This window comes from Leucoraja erinacea, chromosome 4, assembly GCF_028641065.1.
Source record: "Leucoraja erinacea ecotype New England chromosome 4, Leri_hhj_1, whole genome shotgun sequence".
Lineage (NCBI taxonomy): Eukaryota > Metazoa > Chordata > Chondrichthyes > Rajiformes > Rajidae > Leucoraja > Leucoraja erinaceus.
Genome location: NC_073380.1, coordinates 28,347,847 through 28,367,395, shown reverse-complemented (window position 1 = coordinate 28,367,395; position 19,549 = coordinate 28,347,847). Strand labels below are relative to the sequence as shown.

Here is a 19,549-nt window from a genome sequence, read left to right as displayed (position 1 = left end):
GTGAAGGGGTGTGAATACATTCTGAATGCAGTATAATCTGCCTGATTTACATGCATGGACATTTCTGTTACATCAGAAATTAAAATTGAATCAGAAATTAAAATTGAACACAATTTCAAAAACACACATTAATGTTGTTAACTAGTTTGAATTCTTCATAATTTTAAATTTAAATGAAGCCATACCGTCCCCACTAATTTCATCTGTGAATCCAGGCAGCAAGAAAGAAAGAGAAACAAAGAGGGGGAAAAAGTAGAAAAATTACATTATTACAAGAGACGAGAACAAAAGGCGGTGATCAATTTTAAGGAACAAAGAGATCAGAAAATGCAAGAAAACAGGAATACAACAAAAATGAAAACTAAGCCTGGATTTGGTTTAAATAAATGTGTTTATAAATTCATTACAATGTTAAAGCTTCCTTGCTTCACCTTTAAATTTGTGATGGATTAATGGATATTTACACTCAAAATTAAACCAATTTCCAACAGCATATATAAACATCAACCAGACCGCTTTGTTCAGCTTGCTGCGATACAATGCAGATTTCACTCTACTTTGTTCATTAGTATGTTTAACCGTGAAAAGTTTGCTGCTTTCTTACTGTTGCTAACCAGTTCTTGAGCTGTGGATCCATTGCAGTCAGGCAAAACAAACTGAAAACCATATTTATGAGGGACCCAGAAGACAATAGATGTGATGGGACTTCCATCCAATCATAATTAGCTGGGTTCAGATGCAGGTTTGAATGATCACAACAGACTATGTACGCAAACCAGTTCGTTCAAGGAATTAATTTGCTTCACTGTAAAGCAACGGAATCATAACTTGAGAATGAAGAGGGGGAGGGTTAAAAAAAAAAAGCATGTTGCCATGGACTTCCATTGTGTACACTGTGGTTACCCTAGCAGCAATAACACAAACTTTCTGACAGACTCAGCTGACGCTGAAAAATTACCAAACACTTAATCAGTAGTAATAAAATAAATTCCAAAAATGTGCTGCAATATTTTATCCATGCCTTTTAAAAAAATATTAGAGATAGTGAAAATCATTTGAACACAGCTAAGTGCTCTTGGTAGGTTTCTTCAAACAAAGCAAAACTGCAAACCAATTATCACATTAGTATGAGTGGCAAAAATTATATATTTTAGAAAAGCTTATTGGGTTAGTTTTCATACTCAAATGATCCATTGTGCATGCCTTGGTATGAAAGGCAAATTCTGAGCAAATTTGTTAAAATGTTAGGAAAAATACAAAATTTCACGTCAACATAATCTGCCATTATGCTCTATTTTCAATTTAAAATTGAGGGAGATAAGAAGTAATAAATTGGTAATGGAAAGTTTCCAATTAATGTTACGTTGCTAATTACAGAAGTTCCATGTTCCTTTCAAGAAACACAATTTAAATTATGTGAGAATCTTTGGTCCAAAGAGCATAACTGTAAAACAGAATTAATGAATGAGCAAAGTAAATGATGATCCAAAATTATATGATCAAGCCATCAACTAAAAATAATCATGCACATAAAAGTTACTTGAAGGTGACTTAAAATTCTTGTCCACAAGTATCCATATTTTTAAATCACTCTGAGGAGGAGTCATATGATTTACTTTGCTTTCACTTTGTCATTAAACACTTTTTTTTGTATTTTCTTAAACAGTTATCAACAAATTTCAGTTTTCCAAAACTGGGCAAGTTTTGCTTAATGTTTGTTTCAACCAGTTAAGATAATCTTGGGTAACCAGGCCTTTTCATTTTAATGTTTAGAAAAATATTATACCCATTTATATAAATCACCTTTAAATACAAATATCATAACTTTATTGAATATCTAAGTAATCAGACTGATTAAAAAGCACAAATGCAAATAATAATTCGCAGAAGTACCATAAGCAGAAGTGCTGCTTACAGACTAGTATGCAACCTCAATCACAAAGCAGAGTTAGACTACAAACTGAAATGAAATTCATCAAAGCAGTGCATCATTTATAAAACAAAATCAAACAACAATCCAGTACCCTTGGTTGTGTGCTGAGAACAGAGGATGAAAGGAAGAAAGCGCCTGGCTTTCTTTACTCTGGGCTGACAATGATTCATTCCTTTATTGATGACAAAGAATAAAGGAAAGATTGGAGATCAGGGTGAAGTAAGAAAAAAAATTAAAAGAAACTTCAATAAACATGTTAAATATTTTTTTTTAATTTTAAGACTCCAAATACCAAGCCAACAAAAGCACATTTTCTTCACTGCTTGCATCCTGAGAAACAAATATTCACTTAATTAGTTAAACACACAATGCATCCTTTTACCTGCAGGTAACAATATTTATCTTAATTTCTGCCCTTTACTGTCAATTGCTTATTTCCTCATCTTCATGCATTGCATCTTCATCATCTCCGTATAGCTTAAAAATCAGATCACCTTGTGTCACATTTTTAGGCATCATGCAATCCAATTCCATGTTAAATAAATTGTGAATAAAATCATCCACTGACAGCAAGGATTGTTCAGTCTGTGATTTTAATTCTGGGTTCCTCGAGTTTCTATTGCAGAACTCAGAAAGGACACTGGGTATCTCCAGTGGTAGCAAGTCACGCAACATACAATTAAATTATTTTATTTTGTGCTCGGTGGACCAAGGTCTCTCCTGCAGAAGCAGGCATTCCAGTCTGAAGAAGGGTCTTGACCCAAAATGTCACCTATTCCTTCGCTCCATTGATGCTGCCTCACCTGCTGAGTTTCTCCAGCATTTTTATCTACCTTCCATTTTTCCAGTATCTGCAGTTCCTTCTTAAAGATACAATACAATGTATTTCTAAGTTATATCCTTCAAAGATTTTCTCCAGATAAATGGTGTGTGTGATTCAAGAAAGTCTGTCGACAAATGTCAGATGCTATAATGACAGATTTCTTTCTGACCACTGTTTACACTCAGTCCTCTTCTGATGATTTGCCATCTGAATGCCCATACGGTGGTGTAGAGTCGCTGCCATACAGTGCCAGGGACCTGGTAGGATCCTGACTACGGGCGTTGTCCATATGGAGTTTGTGCGTTCTCGCTGTGACCGTGTGGGTTTACTCTGGGTGCTCTGACTTCCTCCTACATTCTAAAGACATGCAGGTTTGTAGGTTAATTGGCTTCTGTGAATTGTCCCTAGTGTGCAGGATAGAACTAGTGTATGGGTGATTGCTGGTCGGCGTGGTCAGATTTCCACACCTTTATCTCAAAACTAAACTGAATGAAACTGGAGGGGAGTATCTCGGCACAAAGCTATTGTCAGTTACTAAGAACCAGAGATTTCCCAAGTGTCCTTCATGTGGCTGTGAAATGTTAATCATAACTATATGCTTTGGGAAAACACAAAATTATATTTCCATCATTTTTTTGACACGGCATTTCTCTTTGAAAAATAAGGCGTAGTGTCATGGTGGTATATTGGATGTGTGATGGCTGTTTGTGTAAACATTTCTATATAAGTCAGTTGGGACAATATTGTGGCACTGTTCAGTGAATGCGCCACTCTGCTCAATGAATGTGTGACACAGCTGTATTTCTTTGATTATAGAGCAAAGCTCCATGATTTACGGACATAGGCCCCTTTTACAAAGATTATTGAAATATCACATAATTTATTCAACAGAATAAGTGCTCCAATTTTACATACCAATTCTGGCAAAATGATTGTTCCCGAGGTGCAACAGAAACCCAGCAAGTTAGCATTGTAGCTAACTGTGTCTATACAGGAAGCAGAGGTTATGGGGAGAAGGCAGGAGAATGGGGTTAGGAGGAAGAGATAGATCAGCCATGATTGAATGGCGGAGTAGACTTGATGGGCCGAATGGCCTAATTCCATTCCTATCACTTATGACCTTAGCCATTCTCCATGATGGAGTCTTGGCAGTGATTGTTGCCTTGCAGTTTAACCCCCGGGAGTTGGTGCAGTACATCTCAGCCAGCTCCTACCCTCGGTGAGGAGAAATCAATACTAAGGAAAAGACGACGACATCTGGAAAGCACTAATGTCGAAGCAGTAATAAATCGAACAGATGCAATGGAGCCAAACATGCTGGGAGTATGGAATGAAATCCTTACAGGAAGTAGAGTGGGAGGAGATATAGTCAAGAGTGCATTGAGCATGCCATGGATATTGTTCACCAACTATCCCCTGAGATGGCGTTCCACTGGGTGGTCCTCCACCTCCACACCAGGAGCGTTCAGCATTGGGGTGATAATGGTTGATAATTGTAGCTAATTGTAGATTGAAAGCCTGATCAGACACAACACAGCAGCTGGGGTAGGAATTTAAGAATAACTAAGAGAAACCAGGAACTGAACAGCAACGCCATTGGCACATTCAATAGCTGAGCACTTGCAACCTGCAACAAACAAAAGCAATGGGAATACTGAAAAGTAGATTTACATGAGGCCCTCAAGAGGTGAACAAGACAAAGTTGAGTCACTTTTATTAACTTATCACTATTAAATGGGAATTGCACTGCAATAGCCCCATCCTGTGGTGAGTAATATAATGCCATTCATTGTATTGATATGACTGTTACATAATGTCCAGCAGCATTGAATTGTGCTTATAACCCAAAACAAATGTAGTGCAATTAAGAATGTCAAATTATTCATTAATTGGAATACGTAAAAGACATGGCAGTGATATCATTGAAACATGAAAGATTATTTTGGAGTGTGTGTGTGTGTGTGTGTGTGTGTGTGTGTGTGTGTGTGTGTGTGTGTGTGTGTGTGTGTGTGTGTGTGTGTGTGTGTGTGTGTGTGTGTGTGTGTGCGTGCGTGCGTGTGTAACGACGAGCGCCTTTATAAATCAGAGCATTGAGTATAGAAGTTGGGATGTAATGTTAAATGTTAAAATTGTACAAGGCGCTGGTGAGGCCAATTCTGGAGTATGGTGACCAATTTTGATCGCCAAATTATATATATTATATATGGGAAGATCATCAAAGACCCCTCACACCCCAACCATGGACTGTTTGCCCTCCTCCCATTAGGGAGGCGGTACAGGAGCCTCAGGTCACGTACTAGTAGGATGAGGAACAGCTTCTACAACAATACAATCACATTGCTGAACTCGGAGTCCGCCGATAGATTTCTCCAGTCCCTCCGTCCCCATTGTTTAATCATTCTGTATTTTTTGATTATTCTGCATCTTCTCTCTTTCTATTTTTTTTATTTCTTTATGTACAATTACTACGGACTGACGCAAAGCTGCATTTCATTGTACTCATACTTGTATTTGTGCGATGACATTAAAGTTGAATTGAAATTGAAATTGAAATGAACGATGTCAACAAAATAGAGAGAGCACAGAGGAGATTTACTAGAATGTTGCCTGGGTTTCAGCAACTAAGTTACAGAGTTGAACAAGTTAGGTCTTTATTCTTTGGAGCGCAGAAGGTTAAGGGGGGACTTGATAGAGGTCTTTAAAATGATGAGAGGGATAGACAGAGTTGACGTGGATAAGCTTTTTCCATTGAGAGTAGGGAAGATTCAAACAAGAGGACATGATTTGAGAATTAAGGAACAGACGTTTAGGGGTAACATGAGGAGGAACTTCTTTACTCAGAGAGTGGTAGCTGTGTGGAATGAGCTTCCAGTGGAAGTAGTGGAGGCAGGTTCAATTTTATCATTTAAAAATAAATTGGATAGGTATATGGACGGGAAAGGAATGGAGGGTTATGGTCTGGGTGCAGGTAGATGGAGACTAGGTGAGAATAAGTGTTCGGCACGGACTAGAAGGGCCGAGATGGCCTGTTTCCGTGCTGTAATATGGTTATGTGGTTATTAATGAAAATGTTCAAAAATCTGAATAAACGTTGAAATAAAACCGGCTGTCTTCTTGCTCGCGCTGCGAGTGACGCCAATCTGATTTTTCCCCTGGAGTCCAAAGTCGCCTTATCTGAAAAATTCATGCTTTATTTCTCAAGTTTATTTCTTCCATCTGCACCAGCAGTTTCAGCAATGATGTCACAATGGGATCCAAATCCTTGCTGGCCCTGTCCGCAACAATGTTGCAATCACAGAACACTGTCCTGCCAGCAAGTTTTTATAGTTTAAAAACAGGGAGACTGAACAGGAGGGGGAGGGAGTGCTGGGATATAAGGAGAAATGAGCCGCCTCTGCGCAGTTGGGGGCTGTGGGTGAGTGGTAGAATATTGCGTTGGGAAACGGGGGGGGGTAGTGGAATATTACGTTGGGGGAACGGGTTGCGCTGGGGGACCAGGCCTCCCATGTGACAGGGACCCAACGGGTCCCACTTGGTCTAGTACCTATTAATAGTCTGATCTTATATGTGTGTTTTTACATCTTCGCGAAAAAAATACATGGTAACGATAAAATAGATATATATTCCGGTTGACATTTTCCCCGTTGAGTACAAAATCACCTTATCTGAAAATTTTATGCTTTATTTCTCGACATTATTGAAAATGTTTAAAAATATCAAAAGACTTTGAATTTAAACGAGCAGCTCTCACTGATGATGTCACAATGGGTCTGTTCGGCGCCGCCTCATGCACAGAATTGTCCATGTGCTTCGAGTGACTTCACCCCCCGACCCCTCCCCCACCCGGTTATTCAAAGGATGCAGAAAGAACGAGCCCGGAAATGAAGTCGGACCCTGTACTAGAGCGGCCGAACTCGCGGACTTCGGGTCGACGCCCGCCCGCCACCTCGCTCTGAGTCCTCGGGTTCTCTCTGCCCCCCCCCCTGCCCTGCCCCCCCCCTCCCTCCCTGCCCCCTCCATCCTGCCTCCTCCATCCTGCCCCCCCTCCCTCCCTGCTCCCCTCTCAGCCCCCCTCCCTGCCCCCCTCCCACTCTGACACCCTCCTCCCGTTCTGTCCCCCCCCCCCTCCCTCTCTGCCCCCCTCCGTCTATGCCCCCCCTCTCTGCCCCTCCTCCTTCTCTGCCACTCCTCCCTCTCTGCCCCCCCTCCCTCTCTAGGGAGTGGCGAGTGTTGGGACCTATGAGTGGTGGGGTATTGCGATCGGGAACCAGCCCTTCCTTGTGATGCCGCGGGGTCCCCCCTCCCCTCCACTCAAACTCTACCCCCCTCCCTCTCTAACCACCCCCCCTCTCTACCACCCTCACCCTCTCCATCCTCCCCCTCCCTCTACCTCTCTAGCTGTGCCTGCACAGTTGGGGGTTATGCGTGAGTAGATACAGCGGGGGATAGAGTAAAAGGAGCGAATGAATATTAATATAATATCAGGGGGAAGGGTTAGTGTGTGTGTGTGTGGGGGGGGGGGGGTGTGTGTGTGTGTGTGTGTGTGTGTGTGTGTGTGTGTGTGTGTGTGTGTGTGTGTGTGTGTGTGTGTGTGTGTGTGTGTGTGTGTGTGTGTGTGTGTGTGTGTGTGTGTGAGACGCCGCAGACTTCGAGTGATGTCACCCCCACCCGGCCCCTTCCTCCCCCCCTCCTCCCAACAGGTCCCTCTTGGTCTAGTTTTATATTAAAAAAAGGTCATACTAACCAGCATACTAACCAGCAAAAATCATACTTCCCAACAAAAAAGGTCATATTACAGATGATTGCAGTAGTATACTTCCAGATTAAAAAAAAAAACCAATGACTAATCCCTTTTGAAGTAGAATGCTGTGCGCTTGTCCAGTCTGGCTGAAGTGTTTTCAGATTCCAAGTAGTTAACTCTTAAATGCCAGGTAGACTCTGTCGCATTAAGCTACAAACCCAAATTTGGGGATGTCAACGTAATTCTGTTCCCAACTGACCATACAATATCCTCCTCATTAACAGCTGGAGACTGGAATCAGTCAGGCAAAATATTGCCATTGTTATCTTCAAGAATCATATCTTACGGATAACGTCCAACTCCTCCAGTTGTTGAATCAGTGGTTCTCCACATTGAATGACTCTTGGAAGAAGCACTGGCAGTATCGAAGGAACAGAATAACAGAATGGACTATGGGTGGCAGACCATGTCTATCACCAAGAGTTGCTTGGCAGCACTACCACTGAATGTGTTGGCTGAATCCTGAAAACCAGCTGCCAGATTGGGTCTTCAGCAGACTGAGTCAACGAACATGACAGATAAACAAATTTAGTCTAGTCATCACCAATCTGTCCATGATAGTAATAACGAGCAGGCCTTTTGCAGATGGTCACATCTTCAAACGGAGGACACACTACATTCTATTTGTTTGACTATAAATGTACTGAATGGCATACTCTCAAAACCGGCAACTCTAAACTTGGCACTATTGATCAGCAGCATCAGCATCAGAAATGTATATCACCACATTCTGCCCGGCATTTCCTTCACTCTACCATTACCATCAAGCCGGAGGATCAAGGAATCGCTGAGAGTAGCACCAGGAATACCTCAGAAAAAAATATCAATGAAAAATTGCAGGTAGGTTTACATGGATGTTATCACCAAAAGCATCATGTAATAGATCGAGTTAAGCCATTCACATTCAATGGACCAGATGAGCATTCTGTAGTGCTACCATGCCAAGTTGTCAATGGTGGTGGATAATTCAACAAGTAATGGGAGAAACAAGCTCCAATGTCTCTCTCCTTATTGTGAGTGTTATACAGTGCTGTCCATCATGTCTGGGACAAAAACCCATCATTTATTTATTTGCCTCTGTACTCCACAATTTCAGATTTATAATAGAAAAAATCAAATGTGGTTAAAGTGCACATTGTCAGATTTTAATACAGGCCATTTTTATACATCTTGGTTTCACCAGGTAGAAATTAGAGCAGTGTTTGTACATAGTCCCCCCATTTCAGGGCACCATAATGTTTGGGACACAGCAATGTCATGTAAATGAAAGTAGTCATGTTTAGTATTTTGTTGCACATCTTTTGCATGCAATGACTGCTTGAAGTCTGCGATTCACGGACATCACCAGTTGCTGGGTGTCTTCTCTGGTGATGCTCTGCCAGGCCTGTATTGCAGCCATCTTTAGCTTATGCTTGTTTTGGGGATAGTCCCCTTCAGTTTTCTCTTCAGCATATAAAAGGCATGCTCAATTTGGTTCCGATCGGGTGATTGACTTGGCCACTCAAGAATTGACCATTTTTTAGCTTTGAAAAACTCCTTTGTTGCTTTAGCAATATGTTTGGGATCATTGTTTTGCTGTAGAATGAACTGCCGGCCAATGAGTTTTGAGGCATTTGTTTGAACTTCAGCAGATACGATGTGTCAATACACTTCCGAATTCATTGCGATGCTACCATCAGCAGTTGTATCATCAATGAAGATAAGTCGGCCAGTATCTTCAGCAGCCATACATGCCCAGGCCATAACACCCCCACCACTGTTTCACAGATGAGGTGGTATGCTTTGGATCTTGGGCAGTTCCTTCTCTCGTCCATACTTTGCTCTTGCCATTACTCTGATACAAGTTAATCTTTGTCTCATCTGTCCACAACACCTTTTTCCAGAACTCTGGTTGCTCTTTTAAGTACTTCTTGGCAAACTGTAACCTGGCCACCTATTTTTGTGGCTAACCAGTGGTTTACATCTTGCAGTGTAGCCTCTGTATTTTTGTTCATGAAGTCTTCTGCGAACAACGGTCATTGACAAATCCACACCTGACTCCTGAAGAATGTTTCTGATCTGTCGGACAGGTGTTTGGGTTTTTTTCTTTATTATAGAGAGAATTCTTCTGTCATCAGCTGTGGGGGTCTTCTTTGGCCTGCCAGTCCTTTTGCGGTTTGTAAGTTTACTAGTGCTCTCTTTTCTTCCTCATGATGTTCCAAACAGTTGATTTTGGTAAGATTAATGTTTGGCTGATGTCTCTAACAGTTTTATTCTTGTTTATCAGTCTCATAATGGCTTCTTTGACTTTCATTGGCCCAACTTTGGTCCTCGTGTTGTTAAACAGCAATAAAAGTTTCCAAAGGTGATGGAAAGACTGGAGGAAACACTAGATGCTGAGAGCTCTCTTATTCCTGCGTGAAGGAAGCAATTAAACACGCATGAGCAATTACAAATGCCTGTGAAGCCCTGTGTCCCAAACATTATGGTGCCCTGAAAAGGGGGGGACCATGTATAAACACAGCTGTAATTTCTAATTGGTGAAACCAAAATGTATAAAAATACCCTTTAATAAAATCTGACATTGTGCACCACATGTAATTGTTTTCTATTACAAATATCAAATTGTGAAGTCCAGAGGCAAATAAATAAATGATGTGTCTTTGTCCTAAACATTATGTAGGACACTGTATATAAGAACAAAGCATTTACCACCAAGCTTAGTCATAAGTGGGCCACAGATGACCCAGCTCTGCTTCCTCCTCCATCACAGAAACTAATCTTCAGCCAAAGGAACAAGACAATGTCTTGACTGTAATATACCAGAACAAGCTGCTGTAGTAGAGTTTCCTCCCCAGCAGCACTCTGAAACACTTTCACCAGAAGGACTGCGGTAGTGAAAGCTTGTGACTCAGCATCATTCAAGGGCGACACAGAATGGGCAATAAATGCTGGCCATGTTAACCATGCGCAGATCTTATAACATTTTAAAATATGATTAAATGTTGTCAGTGTGATGACTTGATGCACATTTTGCTTTTAACTTATAAATGTACTGGCAAATGCCCGAAGCTTAAATTATCTAATGTTGTTGAAGTTTGGTGATGCTCATGCATATAAAGTACTAATTATTCACAAGATTTCACAATCAGAATCAAAACGGCAAAAATGATCTACATTAGTCTTTTCCTGTACTAACCACAGCTGCACTTGATTTAAGTGGTTGTATCAATGATGCATTTGTTGACAGCTCATATCCTAATGCAAATCAATGGCTCATTGAGGCATTTATAGCTTCAGGTCTGTATTCCGGAGATTTGAAGCATAAAAACCTCGACTGCCTCACTGGTGCAGTACCGAGGAAGTTGCTGTCAGAGCTTTTCTCCTCTGTCTATTCAGATGAACCCAATAGATCTCATGGCATTATTTTTAAGGAAAGCACATGGGTTATCCCTGTTACTCTGGCTTATATTTATCCTTTATCAAACACTATTTCAATCAAAACTAGACTGTGGGACCCAGTCACCACGGGGGGGTGTGTGGTGGGGGGGGGGGTGTATGGGGTGGGGGGGGGGTGTGAGGGAGGGGGGGGGGGGAAGGGTTTGCGAGGGGGGGGAGGAGAAGGGTGTGTGGGTGGGAGGGGGTGTGTGTGGGAGGGGTGGGAGGGGGGAGACTGTGGGAGGGGGAAGGGGGTGGTTTTGGGGGGGGAAGGGGGGTTGTGGGCAAGGGGGATGGAAGGGTGTTGTGGAGGAGGGGTTTTGTGGGTGGGAGAGGGGTGTGTGGGAGGTTGTGAGAGGGAGGGTGGGGTTGTGGGTGGTGGGGGGGGGATTGTGAGGGGGAGGGCAGTTGTGGGGAGGGCAGTTGTGGGGGGAGGGGGGTTGTGGGGGAGTGGGATGTGTGGGCTGGGGGGTGTGGGGGGGGGGGGGGGAGTGTGTGTGGTCGGGGAGGTGTGGTGAGGTGTGTGGGGGGGGGGGGGGGGGGGGGGGGGGGGGGGGAGGGGCTGGTGGGGGGGGGGAGGTATGTGTGGGGGGGGGGGGTTGTGGGGGGGAGGGGGTGGGGGGTATGTGTGGGCGGGGGGGGGGTTGTGGGGAGAGGGGTGTTTGGGGGGGGGGTGGGGTTGTGTGGAAGGGAGGGGTGTGTGGGAGGGTGTGAGGGGGGGAAGGGGTATGGTGGGGAGGAATGTGTGGGCAGGGGGGAAGAGAGCTCGGAAAAAGGCGGGGGAAGAGCCATGGGGGAGAGTGTAGTATCACGGGGAGGGGGGCAGGAGTCAGTGAGGGAGACCAGAGGGGAAGGGGTTGGCGGTGCGATGGGGACTCACAGCGGGCGCTGGGCGCTTCGCTGGTCGTTCACCTCCGCTGGGATCAGAATCTCCGCTTTCCGTTTGGCGACATCTCCGACTCCGCACCGGGCTGGGTTGGGCTGGGTCAGGCCGGGTCCGGCAGTTTCCAGTCCGTCCCTCCAAAAATTGTGTCCGGTTGGAGACCTCCACCGGCCATCCCGAGCCTCCCGCAGCTGCAGTAAGGACGCGATGGCGCAGGAAGGGGCGGACCGTCCCGCGGAGTGACATTAGAAGGGACCAATCAACGCGACGCTGAATGGCAGGAAGGTCAATCGATCTGCGCACGTGCAGTTTTTAACATAGAAACATAGAAAAAAGGTGCAGGAGTAGGCCATTCAGCCCTTCGAGCCAGCACCGCCATTCATTGCGATCATGGCTGATCGTCCCCTACCAATAATCCGTGCCTGCCTTCTCCCCATATGCCTCGACTACACTAGCCCCTAGAGCTCTATCTAACTCTCTCTTAAATCCATGCAGTGATTTGGCCTCCACTTCTCTCTGTGGCAGGGAATTCCATAAATTCACAACTCTCTGGGTGAAAACGTTTTTTCTCACCTCAGTCTTAAATGACCTCCCCTTTATTCTAAGACTGTGGCCCCTGGTTCTGGACTCGCTCAACATTGGGAGCATTTTTCCTGCATCTAGCTTGTCCAGTTCTTTTATAAGTTTCTATAAGATCCCCTCATCCTTCTAAACTCCAGTGAATACAAGCCTAGTCCTTTCAATCTTTCCTCATATGACAGTCCTGCCATCCCAGGGATCAATCTCCTGAACCTACGCTGCACTGCCTCAATCACAAGGATGTCCTTCCTCAAATTAGGAGACCAAAACTGTACACAATACTCCAGATGTGGTCTCACCAGAGCCCTATAAAACTGCAGAAGAACCTCTTTACTCCTATACTGAAATCCTCTTGTTATGAAGGCTAACATTCCATTAGCTTTCTTCACTGCCTGCTGTACATGTAAGCCAACTTTCAGTGACCGGTGTACAAGGACGCCCAGGTCTCGCTGCACCTCCCCCTTACCGAACCTAACCCCATTGAGATAATAATCTGCCCCCTTGTTTTTGCCACCAAAGTGGATAACCTCACATTTATCTATATTATACTGCATTTGCCACGCATCTGCCCACTCACTCAACCTGTCCAAGTCACACTGCAACCTCCTAACATCCTCTTCACAGTTCACACTGCCACCCAGCTTTGTGTCATCCGCAAACTTGCTAGTGTTGCTCCTAATTCCCTCTTCCAAATCATTAATATATACGGTAAACAGTTACGGCCCCAACACCGAGCCTTGCGGCACTCCACTCGCCACTGCCTGCCAGTCTGAAAAGGACCCGTTCACTCCTACTCTTTGCTTCCGGTCTGCCAACCAATTTTCTATCCATGTCAACACCCTACCCCCAAGATTTTAAAACCTCGATCACTGTTACCAGCTTCCACCGATCTGAACGAAACCTGGTGCAATAGCAGCGTGGGAGAACGGTGAGCAAGCTGGTGAAAAATCGTAGCACTATCGCGTACCATTTTTGTGCAAACAGAATGACCGTCAAACCGGAAGATAACAAGATCAGTTTTAGTTATGTACACATTATAAGTGCATTAGTAGAGGCTATGTGTGAGATATTGCTGTGCATCAACAGGGTGCTTTGCTTTTTCTTCATTGAAATGGTGGTACTTCAAAATCAATCAAGTTACTTCCAATGACTGCATTGCGAAAAATGCTATATAAATGAAAATCTCTTTTTTCACCTCTGTCCTATGTTGAAATTTGATGATAGCTTAGCAAAGGCCAAATTGTCTTTCTGGCCAATCAAGGCGAAACAAAATTCCAACATACTAAAACACAAATCAGAATGCTATATTGTGCAGCAAAAGTTCTCAAGACTTCATTAACTTTCTGTGAGCGATGTAATGTTAATCTGATTAATATTACTACCATTTGGACATTATATTTTTCCTTAATTTCACACAGGCTTAGGAGTATGGGCTGAAGAGTCAATGCAGCAGACTATCTACTTCAGTGGACTTCCTATAACAGAAAGCTGAAAACAATTCTTACACAAGAAGTTCTTTCACATCCAAAACTTGGCCTCTTCATCATTTTAACACTGAGGTCACAACACACAGCTCACTCTATGTTTTGCCTGAAAATTCAATAAACTTCTATTTGTTCTCGGTCGAATGGCATTTCACATTCAACTGTGATCGACCTGAAAATAGGATGGAGCCCCTGTGACATTCAGAAAGAATACTTTTTTTCATGTTGATTTCAATTTAAGAGTTAAAATGGCCAATGGCTTATTGAGTCCAACCTTTGTGCTAACTTAGTCACTGCACAGCACCAATCATTCAATTATAATCAATGCCTTTGCAGCATCATAATAACATGGATATTCATTTTATAATTTCATACGCCACAAATCATCAGAGTCAAATGGTGCAACAATTTCACAAGATTATATGAAAATAAATTCCTATGTGGGTGTAAAACTGCTGGTGAAATGAGTATTAACATGCAACATTAAACACATTTTAAAATAGCTTGTCACTATGAAGATATATTTATATATATATATATAAATTGCAGCAATGTGCCTCTTAATATCATCAAATTTACACATTGGAAGACATACGTCTTCATTTTCAAATTAACAACACCTTCAAGTGTTTTTTCAATCTGTTCCCTCTAGGCACTCAGCAGATTCATGTTTGTTAAACGTAATAATTACAAGGGATTTGTAAGTGAATAGAATATAGAGCTAATATCACGCAAACATTTTAGGCGTAACACAACATTGGTGACGCATTGAGAATTCCTTCCTTGTGGAAGACCAATTGTTATTGGATTTATGTATGAAATAATTAAAATAATATTGGATAATTTATAAGACATTTAGTTTCAAATGTCTGCTTAATTATTTTTGTAAGTTTTCCACATGCTGAAAATACTAAACCACTTACATTTTGGCCAAAAGCAGAAGAACAAATCGGTTTGATTCGAAGTGGCACAAACAATCAAGGACTGGAACTTATTATTTCCTGGTCTACAAATCCACAGCACAAAATTCAAAAAACAACCTTAGCCAATTCAGAAACTCTTGAAGGAAACGTACAATTCATTCTCTTCACAGGTTTCCACTTCCCACTAATTTTAAGGCTTTAGAAGTCAAAGGCAATAGAATTTCAAATCTTCATCTTACCCGAGACTGAAACAGCTCTAGTCCTCAATCCTTGCTTTTCACTGTTTGACAACCTGAAAAGTGAATGTGTAAAATGATCAACATTGTGCATTTTCAGCAATGTCTGCAATGAGTTCATTCTCCTGCCGAATGGTTGCTTACAAATAATTAAACAAGATTGTACCATTCCCTTTCAGGGAGAAGGAACTGCTAGAAATAGGAGCTACCATTTCAAAGTTAGGAGGGTGTACTATGAGAAGCACATAATGGATATCACAGCAAGCACAGAAATTCAAAATAATTAAGATAAAGTTAAATAGAGTTGGTGGTTGCACTTTCAAGTGTAGTTTAAAAACAAAATACCATTCATGAAGTTATGACAATACATTTAATAAATTAATTCATGCAATATGCAGTAAAACATCTTCCTTGCAGTCATAGCAAAGCTTTTTGAATTTGCATTTCCAAAGTAAACAAAAAACTGTCAAAGGAAAAAACAAATATTAAAAATTGTTCACGGTAACACAATTCTGCTTATATGTTAGTTTAACAGCAACATAAACTGTTCAGGAGAGTGACAGAAGACAACCGCAGGTTTGGAAAAATAAGATTGGGCCATCTTTTTCTCCAGGAGTGTTTCACATGCCAATAGACAATAGACAATAGGTGCAGGGGTAGGCCATTTGGCCCTTCGAGCCAGCACCGCCATTCAATGTGATCATGGCTGATCATTCCCAATCAATACCTTGTTCCTGCCTTCTCCCCATATCCCCTGACTCTGCTTTCTTTAAGAGCCCTATCTAGCTCTCTCTTGAAGGCATCCAGAGAACCTGCCTCCACCACCCTCTGAGGCAGAGAATTCCACAAACTCACCACTCTCTGTGAGAAAAAGTGTTTCCTCGTCTCTGTTCTAAATGGCTTACTCCTTATTCTTAAATTGTGCCCCCTGGTTCTGGACTCCCCCAACATCTGGAACATGTTTCCTGCCTCTAGCGTGTCCAAGCCCTTAACAATCTTAACAAGCCCTTAACAATGCCAGCTGTTGATATCCAATGCAGTAAGCACATTCAATAAAAATCTCAACAAAGGAAATCGGATATCCATAATCTAAATTAATAGCAAAGAGCTGTTTATCACATTAAGCAACCAGGGGTGGCACAGTGGCCAGAGACTCGGGTTCGATCCTGACAATGGGTGCTATCTGTATGGAGTTTGAGCGTTCTCCCTATAAACACGTAGGGTTTCTCCAGGTGAGAGGGGTCAGGAATTCAAATTAATGGAAAGCTGATGTTTCAAAGAAGTAGTATGCAAATGATAGGCTGAATGGAACTTGTAAGTGTGCAGGGCTCCGTCTAAGGATCGAACACTGAGTATAGTCCAAAGAGAGATTGCATTTTTGATACTAAGGGAATCATTGAACATGGGGTTAGCAAATGAAGGACTGAGTGATATTGAGATAAAAGATCAGCCTGATGTCACTGAATGGCAGAGCAGGTATGAGAGGATGAATGGCCCACTCTTGCGTCTATATCTTATGTTCTTAAAGATAAAATTTAATTGCGGTGTATAAAATTATGAAGAGATACAAGGGACTGCAGATGATGGAATCTTGAGCAGAAAACAAACTGCTGGGGAAACTAAGCACGTCCACCAGCAACTGTGAAAGGAAATGAGGCAGTCCATACTTGCATTCAGCTACATCTAGACAACATTCAGGCACAAACTGACATGCCAAGTAGCTTCTATGCAAAGAAAACATCAGGCAGTGATCATCTCCATCAAGAGAAAATCTGTCCACCGCTTCATACATTACACTTGCAGTGCCCTGATAGACAATAGACAATAGGTGCAGGAGTAGGCCACTCGTCCCTTCCAGCCAGCACCGCCATTGAATGTGATCATGGCTGATCATCCCCAATCAGTACCCTGTTCCTGCCTTCTCGCCATATCCCCTGACTCCGCCATCTTTAAGAGCCATATCTTGAAGAGCTCTCTCTTGAAAGTATCTAGAGAACCGGCCTCCACCACCCTCTGCAGAGAATTCCACAGACTCACAACTCTCTGAGAAAAAGTGTTTCCTCATCTCCGTTCTAAATGGCTTACTCCTTATTCTTAAACTGTGGCCCCTGGTTCTGGACTCCCCCAACATCGGGAACATGTTTCCGGCCTCTAGTGTGTCCAAACCCTTAACAATCTACATTTCTAGCATCAAGAGCAATTTATGGGTTAGACACCTTGTGATTTGTTGTTAGACTTCCAAAGGCAGTCATGCTCAACTCCCAAAGGAAATCTAATGGTGAGACTTGATCTTACAATTTCCCAGCATTACAGTGGTTAATCACTTTTCCCGTGACTTTCAGTTCGAAGATGGGTCTTGACCCGAAACATCACCCATTCCTTCTCTCCTGAGATGCTGCCTACCCCACTGAGTTACTCCAGCTTTATGTGTCTATCGTGTTTAAACACCTCCCAGGTTAGAAACCTGGTCTGACATAGTGCCCTTAAGAGAAACCCATTGATTTCAATGGTGGTTGCAGACCAGAGATTTTGGACACAATGCAAAATCACATCATTAAAATTACTTGCTTTACTTTTAATATTTTAATTGTGATTTCCCAAAGATTAAAAAAATAAATGATTTCAATTTTAATGACATCTCATTCAAAAGAAATCCATGAACTGATAAAGTCAATAGCTAATTTGACAAAGCACAACATTCCACCCTTAGCTTTGCCTTCTGTCAGTGCATGGGTGAATGGCAGTGATTCCATATGCAACAGCTGATAACAACAAGTATCCACTTGGTCCACTGTATTGGATGCTTTTCTAAAGTTAATAATCACTGGCAACTTTTATTGGGGAAGTAATACAGGATGTTTCACCAATGTCTTTCAAGTTTTTCTGCATAGTAATTATGACTGAATCTATGGAAGATGTGAGAGTTATAATGTTTCTTTACCACTCCTATTTAACCACTGGCAACAGACCACTGGGAGACGGGAATCCAATGCTCGTCACATTTCTTTGCCTTTACAACCAAATCCAGCTGTACCATATTTTCATGAAATGTCCTTCAAGTTATTTTAAACACTGACATGCAGAGATGTTTACAAAATAGTATTGAAAAATGACAACCTGCAAATTACTTGAAGCTTTAATATTTACTTACTTGGGTAAGGAAGGCAAGGCACGTTCTCCTTCTGCAGAGACAAGAAAATAAGTTTAACCAGATTAATAGCCGTCCTTCCCCATTTCTTGAATCTTAATGGAATTATTTATTAAATCAGTAAGCATTATTTTAAAGCATTACGATATAGGATTGATAACTCTACAAGTTATCTGCGAATGGCTGCTGGTTTATTTCGATCGAATAAAAGTTTGAATCATCAAACGTCAAACTACATGCAGTTATCATCAGCCGAATCCACAAACATGATGCTGGAAATCAAATTGGTTATTGTACCTTCAAATTTATATGTTCCAGGTGCTTAGGCCCAATGTTCTGCGATTTGTACTCCAAAATTCTTACGTTCTTTTTTGGGGTTATTATGCTGCTGCTAAATTTAGATCATGGTTGAATTTTATCCTATAACTTTGAGAATTTCTATTTTTTTTTAATTTATTTTTTTTATTTTTAAAAAAGGCTTTTGGCACATTGGCCTTCATCAGTCAGTGTTAACCATATAACCATATAACAATTACAGCACGGAAACAGGCCATCTCGGCCCTACTAGTCCGTGCCGAACAACTTTTTTCCCTTAGTCCCACATGCCTGCACTCATACCATAACCCTCCATTCCCTTCTCATCCATATGCCTATCCAATTTATTTTTAAATGATACCAACGAATCTGCCTCCACCACTTCCACTGTAAGCTCATTCCACACCGCTACCACTCTGAGTAAAGAAGTTCCCCCTCATGTTACCCCTAAACCTCTGTCTCTTAATTCTGAAGTCATGTCCTCTTGTTTGAATCTTCCCTATTCTCAAAGGGAAAAGCTGATCCACATCAACTCTGTCTATCCCTCTCATCATTTTAAAGACCTCTATCAAGTCCCCCCTTAACCTTCTGCGCTCCAGAGAATAAAGACCTAACTTATTCAACCTTTCTCTGTAACTTAGTTGTTGAAACCCAGGCAAAATTCTAGTAAATCTCCTCTGTACTCTCTCTATTTTGTTGACATCCTTCCTATAATTGGGCGACCAAAATTGTACATCATACTCCAGATTTGGTCTCACCAATGCCTTGTACAATTTTAACATTACATCCCAGCTTCTATACTCAATGCTCTGATTTATAAAGGCTAGCATACCAAAAGCTTTCTTTACCACCCTATCTATATGAGATTCCACCTTCAAGGAACTATGCACGGTTATTCCCAGATCCCTCTGTTCAACTGTATTCTTCAATTCCCTACCATTTACCATGTACGTCCTATTTTGATTTGTCCTGCCAAGGTGTAGCACCTCACATTTATCAGCATTAAA

The 19,549-nt window shown here is 42.1% G+C and overlaps 1 protein-coding gene across 1 annotated transcript in view; it reads right to left on the bottom strand.

Moving 5' to 3' along the window:
- The window catches only part of LOC129696222 (focal adhesion kinase 1-like), a 425,097-nt gene that overhangs the window by 130,116 nt on the left and 275,432 nt on the right, over positions 1 to 19,549 (bottom strand). The window contains 3 exon segments of the mRNA XM_055633900.1: positions 186 to 203; positions 15,083 to 15,135; positions 18,231 to 18,261. Of these exon segments, the coding sequence (XP_055489875.1) occupies positions 186 to 203; positions 15,083 to 15,135; positions 18,231 to 18,261 (102 nt within the window).